The following is a 10,000-nucleotide window of genomic DNA, read 5'->3' on the forward strand; positions in this document are numbered from 1 at the left end:
TTTGCATTTACAAGTTGTGGAAGATAAAAACCATTTTTCAATTTCAACATAAACTATGCCGCATAACATGCCTCGTGCATCGTGTGACTAAAAAGTAAAGCGACATCTACATGTAAAACCTGTTACCAAGTAGCTTTACTCGCCACTCTGTTGACATCGGCGATGACGTGGGCTGCCGTCTTCGAAGCTGACAGTGACAATGTCAAGTTTAGCGAGATGGGAGTTACAATACTGTTATTAACCTCGTTGTTCTTCGAGGCTAGTCTGGAAGAAGCTAAATGATGTACATGTGCACAGCGCGAGACGGAAGTTCATTAACTTTCTCTCTCTCTCCCTGTGTTGCGGGAAGGGTGTGTGGTGGGGGGGGGGGGGGGGGGGGGGGATGCACAGAGGTCAAAGAGAGAACGTACACAAGTAGAGACTCGCTTGTCATCCGGCTTTCTCGCAAAATGGGGAAACCCCGTAAGCACTCAGCAAACCCCGTTTTGCCTGTCAATCAGACGTTTCAGCGATTCAACAAGTCAAAGAGTTCTACGCGGTGTAGAAACGTCAGTCTCGATGTCTTTAGTCGGTCACACATCCGGTTTCTATTTGGCGTGTTTGGATAGATCCCGGAACTTTTGTTCCGGGTCCGGACTGTTTAAAAGCAAAGCTCTGAGTCCCTCTCTTCACATCGGCTTCAGCCACTCGTACAGAATTCAGCATCTCTACACCTGCAGTTCTACTCGCACTTTTACTCTGCCCGCATTTGCTCTGCGACTGACCAAAGCAAGAGTTGAAACACAACCGTACTTTTCATCTTCGACGAAAGGAGATCGAGAACCTCCACCATGACTAAGTTCTTCACACTCCTGTCTCTGCTGGGACTGGTGCTTCTGTCCCTGGGCCACGCCAAAGACCTCTACGCTGCAGCCGGGCCCAACTCTGTAGCCTACAAAGACGACGTCCTCGACGATAACAACAACTACAACAACGACATATTCGACGAAGTCCTGGGAGATGACCTGGATGACTTGAACGATGATGAGCTGGATGACGTTGTGGAGAACCTGGTGGGCGGGTCTGTTGAGGACACGGTAGTGGATGAGCTGGATGACTTCCCCGTGGAGGATCTGAATGACGACGGTCTGAAGGAGCTGGTGAAGGCTGAGGACGAGATCTTCGTTGGGCAACTTGGTGAGTTGACTGACTGACCTGCTCATATTTATATTTGTTCTACAGATTTTAAGGTTCTCAGACACATTTTCATTTGACCAGAAAATGTGGTGAGTTCAACTGGTTGGTTTGTTGATTATTCTTGTTTTATCGTCTCTTGAGCAGATTGAGTTCAACTAAGTCCATTCGCGAAGAAAACTTCATTTTATATGTTCTTAGTGAACAAGTGTTCGTGGATTGAGAACGAGGCAACACAATGATCTGATGTAAAACGGTGAACGCTTTTGTTGAACTTTTAGTAAATTTAGATAGACGACGTTCCGGCGGAAATAACTTGGTTAGGGATTTTATTGTCGGCGCCGAAGAGTTATGCCACTTCGAAACAGTGAGGCAATGAGCTGAAATGTGCATGTTATTCAGTGTCCGCTCGATATGATGGCCTTTTTCCCCCTGAAAAAAAATGCTCATCGAAGCTCACACCAGTGAAACCCCCATTTTAAGAACTTCAAAAATCGGACAGAATTAGGTTTTACAAAGGCGGAAGTCTTACAATAGGAGTAAATGAACAGTGGTTATAAACACAAACTCTGAGAAAACAAAGTCTTAATGGGGAAAGAGTCTTAAACGGTTTCACTAAAGAGCGCAACAGTTGTTTCACATGCAGCCAATTTATTCATCGACATAATTCTTTTACGGAATGGCGTTCATTGAGCCTCTTTGGATTGAAATGACGGTTTACATTCCATGAAATACTAGAAACTACAACAGTATTTTGCAAATGATAATCTGACTGAAACGAATTTCTTAAACTTCTTGACGTAGGCTCTCGTTTGTTTAAGGAATGCTGCTCGCCTTCTATAGCTTTGCCTGTCAGTTGGTATTCGTCTTTATTCAAGTTAACCATAAAATGTTGAAATTGTTTGCTTAGCCGTGGAATGTTGTATACAACAAGTTGAACTTGTAAATGGACTCTTAGTCACGGTATTTAGTATTCTGAATCCATCCCCACCACTGTTACGCACCACTTAGCACAATTTGTCTAAACTGACGACGTTCTTTTCCTTTTTTCTTTTCGAACAGACGTCCACATCGCCAAGAAGCTCTACCTCGAGAACAAGGCCGTCACCTCCCAAAGCGGTCAAGGTCGCCGCAAGAGAATCGCGCCTCTGATTGGCCGTGCCGCCTGGACGATCGGGCGCGCTCTCTTCAGTCGCTTCGGACGTACCCACGCGACACGCAGCGGAGCTCGCGTCACGCAGCACTACCGCGGTTCGGGCAACTACCAGAGCGCCGTCAGGGACTTCGAGCGCATGAGGCCTACTGGGGTCACCTCCTTCAACAACGGGCGAATCGCCGGACGCACCGGTCAAGTGGGCAACTACAGGGTGACTGTCCGCGACGGTTCCACCAAGGGTACGAGCAGGCCGACCCTCTCCGTCCAGCGTAACGGCAGATCAGACTTAGTCAGAAAGTTCCGTTACGACAACCCTTAAGCTGTGTTGACATCTGCCACCACTGACCAACGGTTTTTTAAAAAAAAGTTTTAACCAGATGGAAACAACTTTTTAAAGATTCAAAGAGGGAAAAACCAACAACTGCAACCTACAGACTAAAATCTATCTGCGAAAAAAAATAATTTACGAAACAACAACAACGAAAGGTATTTTTTCCAGATGAACACAAAAACTCGTCGAAAATATGATTTCCGGTTTTATTGTGTCGTATAGCTGTATCAGCCAGGGAAATCAGAAAGGCAATCCAAATCAGATTCAATTTCCACAGTGGCGATTAGGTTTAGGACGATCTACACGGGGGTGTTGTTCGGAGTAAATACAAGTAATACCAGTTTAAAGCCTCAAGACTACCAGTTTGTAATTGTGGCGTTTCTAACAGATCCAAAAACTGCTTCAATTTGTGTCTGAACAGGCGTATACAGAAGAGAACCGATCCTTGCAGATAAATTTAAAGTGTCTGACAAACAAAAGTAGGGGAAAAAGTGTTGTACATAATTCTGTTACCTACTTACATCCCATTAACGGAGGATTACCTTTAGTCATTGTCAGGTAGATTCGCCTCTAAAATGAAATAGTGATATGTATTTAAAAACAAAAACCTGGCTGACGGAAATCCAGAGAGCTTTGAGTGCTTTTGAGAGAACATGAGTGTTTATGTGTGTATGTTTGTTAACTAAGATTAAGATAATGACATATCAGATCACCGAACCAATTCTATGAATGGAAGTATTGTCCTTTTTTTTCATCGTGTCAAAATGCCAAACTGAATTTTGAATCATTCATATTTTGTGCCAAATAAAGATGAATAAACTTTTGTATGCAAAATTATCGTTTGTGACTTAATATACATTTGTGTGTGTGTGTGTGTGTGTGTGTGTGTGTGTGTGTGTGTGTGTGTGTGTGTATGTGTGTGTGTGTGTGTGTGTATGTGTGTGTTTGTGTGTGTGTGTTATTTGTGTGCATCTGAGTGTATGCGCGTGTACGTGTGTACTTTGTATGATTATCCGATGCTCTTCGAATTGATCCCTTAATTCTCTGTTATTCCCCCCTCTGCTTCTTTACCTCTGTAAACTTGTAGGGGTAGTTATTTTTCGATAATCACCCAGCAACCAAACAAATAACGACCCAGCAACAGCCTGAATCCTCGATAGTGCAAAGGGTTGAGAGGTTGTTCTGTTTCGGTAGGCTACTTTTTGCGACTGAAAAGTTCCGAACGCTCTAATGTACGAAGTATACATCTCTGGAGCAAACAATACAAACATACCGCATTTAAATTAACAACTACAGGCCTGAACACATGAATCTCCATATAAAATCCATGAGTTCGGTTGTTTTCTGAATCTCATCTGCCGTGTTTAAGCCGTTCATCACAAGCAATTTCCCAAGGCAAGTAACTCATACTTTGTCTAGCGACAAGAGTAGTTCCCCTTCTTTTCACTCAGTTCCTTCGACAACAGACTGCAATCCGACGGTCAGTTTTCAACAATATTTCATTTAATAAACAGATCACACGCAACCAAATGCACACATCTCATCAATTTAAACAACATAAAGGGGTTTCATACACTATTTTCCCCAGAAAACTGAACTTCATACAGTTTTTAACGTTGGAACACGGGTGCAAAAGTTCGTCTGCTAGTCCCATTTGACGAAGAAACATTATCCTAAGCGATACCAAAACATATACAGAACACACACTATCTGCCTTTGCCGCCACAGCAGAATAACAGCATATCTGTGTACTTGATTTTAGCCCAAAATAGGAAAACTGACAAGAAGTGTTAACAGAATGGAATGATTTGCACGGAACTATACAACCGCGCATTAATCGATCGCCTGCGCAGGTTGACTGATTGAGAGAATAGGATTCGATCAAACTTTCGCAAAAAAACTCCTCTTTTCTTTGAATAACTGAAGAAAGGAGGAATAAAGAGGTTACACACCTCGTCTCAGTGATTATCAAAAATAATGGTCTCAGTTCGCGGTCATGAAAAAGCTCGCTAAAGCTCGCATTTTTCATGATCCGCTAACTTCGACCATTATTTTTGATAATCACTGAGACTCGGCATGTAACCTCTACTTACCTATCTCCGAATACGGTTTACATAACACACACACACACACACACACACACACACACACACACACACACACACACACACACACGCACACACACACACACACACATACACACACACACACTCACACGCACACACACACACACACACTCACACCACACAGCTTTATTGGATTGTTAGTGTGGTTTTTACTTTTAGTCAAGTTTTGACTAAATGTTTTAACGTAGAGGGGGGAATCGAGACGAGGGTGTGGTGTATTTGTGTGTGTGTGTGTGTGTGTGGGTAGAGCGATTTAGAGAAAACTACTCGACCGATCTTCATGACATTTTACATGGGAGTTCCTGGGTATGATATCCCCAGATTTTTTTTCATTTTTTTGATAAATGTCTTTGATGACGTCATATCCGGCTTTTCATGAAAGTTGAGGCGGCACTGTCACGCTCTCATTTTTAAACCAAATTGGTTGAAGTTTTGGTCAAGTAATCTTCGACGACGCCCGGACTTTGGTATTGCATTTCAGCTTGGAGGCTTACAAATTAATTAATGAGTTTGCTCATTAAATTTGTTATTAAAATCGATTTTTCGCAAACAGATTTAAAATTGATTGCATCGTATTCTTCATCACATTCTGAATCTAAAAATATATATATATGTCATGCTTACTCTTAAAATGTGATCACAATTAACGAAAATAGATTAATTAGTCTTACGATTAAAATTTAAGAAATCGATGCAAAAATGATTTCATCTTATTCTTTATCGTTTCCTGATTCCAAAAACATATAGATATGATAGGTTGTATTCAAAACAAGCTCAGAAAGTTAACACGAATACAGAAAAGCGCGCTTTCCTGCTTAGCACAATACGCTACCGCGCTCTTCTGGCGTGTGCATATCACTGCGTTTTTCGCGTGGGAGGTGAGCGATTTCCATCTCGCGGGGATTGACGAAGCTGTACTGTCTTGGTGAAAAAAATTCAGTGCGTTCAGTTTCATTCCGTGAGTTCGACAGCTTGACTAAATGTAGTAATTTCACCTTACGCGACTTTTTTTCTAAATAGGTAGGGTGCACACAAAGCCTAGGCACGTTTTGTTTGGGCACAAAATGGGGAACATAGCAATTCAAATAAAAGAAAAATATAAGACAACATTTACAGAGTGGTTTTGTTTAAAGAAAGGCATGTTTCAGTTAAAAATATCGCGGATCATAGTAACGATATTGAATCAATGATGATTTTAGAACGCATGTTCACGATTTGCAGCTCTTTTCATAATAAGAGAGCTATTGCGAGAGAAGTAATTACCAGGAAATAATATTTTCGTGTATCTAGTGCTAGAAAATAGTGAGCTTACTTTTAACTTGTGGTGTAGTTGTAACAGGCAGGATAGCACACTCCACTCAATGGCTTCTCTAACCCCATGTCGATTGCATATGCGTCCACATAATCGCCACCGTAGCACCACCATCAATTAAACAACAACAACAACAACAACAACAACAACAACAACAACAACAACAACAACAACAACAACAGCAAAGTCGCCTAACCAACGTATGAAGAGAGTTTCCAAACCTCGCGAGAGAAAAAAAAAATCCAAAATCCAAAGAGAAGCAACGTCAAATGCCATTACGAAGGGAGAGAACTCGGACCAATTATTATTCCCCGCAGACGGCGTATAAATCACTGAGCGTGTTGGCTAACACCGTTCTGTTTACTCCTTCCTTGCGAGGGCTTGCATCCCACCATTACTATGGAAAGCCGTTTGGCTCATAACTATTACAGCTGTAATTTAAAATAAATACACCTGTATTTAATAATAAATACACCTTTATTTATTTCTTAAACGTATAAAATAAGTATACATTATTAATTACTGACTGCACCAGGATGCATCAATTCTTCCGGGATTTCCCTTTTCTCTGTGTGCATGTGGTGTGAACGTGCAATCAGTGGCCGCGGGCTTAGGGCGGAGATATTGAATGTCATCGGTGATAAATCGAAGCATCATCAGTTCGATTTTCCTGAAAAAGGATTGGTTTGATGATCTCTGTACGATCTCACAAACAAACAAACAATCGAACAAACGAACAAAACAAAAATAAACAAACAAACCTACAGACAAGCAAACAAATCTTTTAATGTAGCCTAACTACAGTAACTAGCTAACTACTTGAAGTAACTAAAGTAACCAACTAAGTAGCCTAACTGACGAACAAACAAACGAACGGACTAATTAGCTTGCTAGCAAGATTGCTAAGTAAGTAAGTAAGTAAGTAAGTAAGTAAGTAAGTAAGTAAGTAAACGAGTGAGTGAGTAAATAAGTAAGTAACGGACGGACGGACGGACGGACGGACGGACCGACGGAAGAAAAAATTTACGAACGAACGAACGAACGAACAAACGGACGAACGAACGAACGAACGAACGAACAAACGAACGAACGAACTTATTAACTAACTAACTAACTAACTAACTAACTAACTCACTCACTCACTCACTCACTCACCCACCCACTCACTAACTATCTCCCTAGCTAAGAAAGCCGGAGAGGTAGACACACACAGACAGCAAGACATACAAACGGACACCCAGATTTACATATAGACAGACAGACAGACAGACACACTCACAGACACACACACACAGACACACAGACACACACACACCTACACACACACACACACACACACACACACACAGACAGACAGACACACGGACACACACTCACACACACCACACACACACACACACACACACACACACACACACTCACACACACCACACATGCACACACATCCGTGTAAGCACCACCACAAGAGGACAGATGGCAAAAGATTAGCGACTCAGGGCAGACGACAAAGAGAGATGTTGCCATTTCTCAAAAGAGCTCAGTGTCCACCGCCGCGTCTGCTGGCCTCATCAGCAGCTCTGTCTCACATCCATCAAACACCTAGAGCTGCCAAGAGGGACTAGATTTATTCTCTCTCAACTCTCAAACATTCTAAGAGTGTTTGCTTGTCCGCCACCTAGGAACCTAGCCCCATCGCAGACTGATGTTCAGTCTGAAGGGACCAGACCTGATGAACTCCGGAACGTCTTTCTCTCTCAACACTCAGGTGGGAGGTGGTGTTAGACTGTCAGACCATATTAGAGTGTCTGCTTAGTTTGAGATTATAGGCCTTTTTGTAATGAAAGCATGCTTTTTGTTTGGTATCACCGTCTCCCTCTCACACCTTCTCCGTCCTCTGACGACAAGGGTTAATAATCAAGTATGCTGGGGAAAATGTACCTCCATTTCACGTCTTGTCATCATCTTGCTGCACTAACCCTATCTCACTTTCCCGGTGTGACGTTTTCATCTTTCGCCGTGTTGATATTTCGCTTCTCGGCCTCGTTGAACTAGTATAAACTCTACACTGAACAAAAAAACACCCTACGATAATACTGATGAGCGACCTTGTGTACCTTACATTCATGGGGCCAAATTTGTCCAACCAATTTGTTTTATTTAACTTGGAAATTTGATTCATCCTAGAATGTTTCCTTCTTACTCAAGGGACGTAACCTCTCAGTACACGTTTTCGAAGAATTCGATTTTGGGGTTGAAATCTATTAAATTGTACCACCAATTTTCTTCACATGCAAGAAACTGACATGCTTTTCGTCCTTAGATAATTTCACTTCTTAATTTTACCAGGAAACAACATTTCAGTCTTGAGTATATGTCGAGGGGGAAATATGTACACAGGCCAAAGATGAAATCGTGACACCGGCAACACGCGCCAACAAGAGGACGCGAATGCGTTTTCCTGTCATTTCACCGACGTCTTGCTGCTACCGGGAAGGTCACTCGAGGACACTGCGTGGTCAGTCCATCCACAGGCGCAGGAACGTTACAACGTTAACATTTAAGTCAAGGTATATGTCTTTAGAGAAAAGAAACCAGTAAAGGAAAACGAATCGTATGTCAATCATAGGTCAAACATACAATTTGTAAACAAATTGGGGGGGGGGGGAGTTTAAAAAAAAAAGTAAAGGTAAACGAAACAAAACAAAACCGGGCAGCACACTGCATGCAACAATAAACTGTTAAAGAATTGGCAGAACAAATGAATTAAAAACCCCAACAGCAAGGAAAACTTCAGGTTTGAAAAAAAACAAAAACAATTTTGACGACTCAACTTCGAGTCTTTGTCATCAATAAACATAATACAAACCACACGTACATCATCCTACAATTTTCTTCGCTCCTCATTGTCTCCGTCGATGCCTGTTTTCAACCGGTTGCTTCCCTTAATATAGTAACCCGAGCAATGCATAGTGCGTTATTGCACACACACACAAATCTACAAACCAGAGGGAATTCTATCCTAAGCGGATTATGACTTTATTCAGTTATTCTGCAGAAAAACAGAAATGCTGGAGAAAAACTGTTTGTTTCTACAGCATTTCTGCATAATGTCATCTTTCGCGAGAGCAACGTTTTTTTCTGCAGTAAAACAGTTTTACTGCAGTAAAATTGAAATCAAGAATGCTGCAGTAAAACGGTGCTGTTGATTTACTGCAGAAAACCTGTTTACATTTTTTTCTGCAGCATTTTGTACTGGCTCTTGGCGGATGATGACATTATTCAGTTATTCTGGAGAAAAAACGAAATGCTGGAGAAAAACTGTCTTTTCTGCTGCATTTCTGCCTAATGTCATCTTTCGCCGAAGCAACGCTTTTTACTGCAGTAAAACAGTTTTTCTGAAGCATGATGTTTACTTGGTTTTCTGCAGCATTATTGCGATTAACTTTTTCTTCAGAATAGTCTGTGACAGTTTTTCTGGAGAAAAACGAACGACCTTGTAAAGTAGCGTTTGTATTCGTCGCCCCCTGGGATAGTATAATAGCTTGTAACTATTGGTAATTCTGGATGAGTCCATCTCTCGACGGAGGGGGGCTCGCGTGCTCATAATCATAAAGTCATAATCCGCTAAGGATAGAATTCTGCGTCGGAACGTCATTGCCGCACTAGTAAGTTACTTCCCTTGAACAGTTTTCCAGAACTCCGTATTCTAATTTGATAAACATCAGCTCGTTTGAAAAGCCCAAAGGGAAACAGCAGCTGCGGAGCGACAGCTTTATCAAACGACTGGATATGACATGCGCACTTTTTAAACAAATGTCCAGAAAAATATTCTTCAAAAAGACCCAACAAAAGTGTTGTAAGTTTATTGTTACGTTATTTTGCTAGAATGTATATAATGTATT

At 41.7% G+C, this 10,000-nt stretch overlaps 1 protein-coding gene across 1 annotated transcript; it reads left to right on the forward strand.

The window, feature by feature from the left end:
* The first annotated feature begins 661 nt into the window (after nucleotides 1-661).
* LOC138953006 (uncharacterized) lies at nucleotides 662-3,494 on the forward strand. The gene is made up of 2 exons (XM_070324775.1): nucleotides 662-1,176; nucleotides 2,236-3,494. The coding sequence occupies exons 1-2, from the start codon at nucleotides 831-833 to the stop codon at nucleotides 2,646-2,648; spliced, it is 759 nt and encodes a 252-aa protein (XP_070180876.1). The 5' UTR covers nucleotides 662-830; the 3' UTR covers nucleotides 2,649-3,494.
* Nucleotides 3,495-10,000: the final 6,506 nt, after the last annotated feature.

This window comes from Littorina saxatilis, linkage group LG17 (assembly GCF_037325665.1).
Source record: "Littorina saxatilis isolate snail1 linkage group LG17, US_GU_Lsax_2.0, whole genome shotgun sequence".
Taxonomy (NCBI): domain Eukaryota; kingdom Metazoa; phylum Mollusca; class Gastropoda; order Littorinimorpha; family Littorinidae; genus Littorina; species Littorina saxatilis.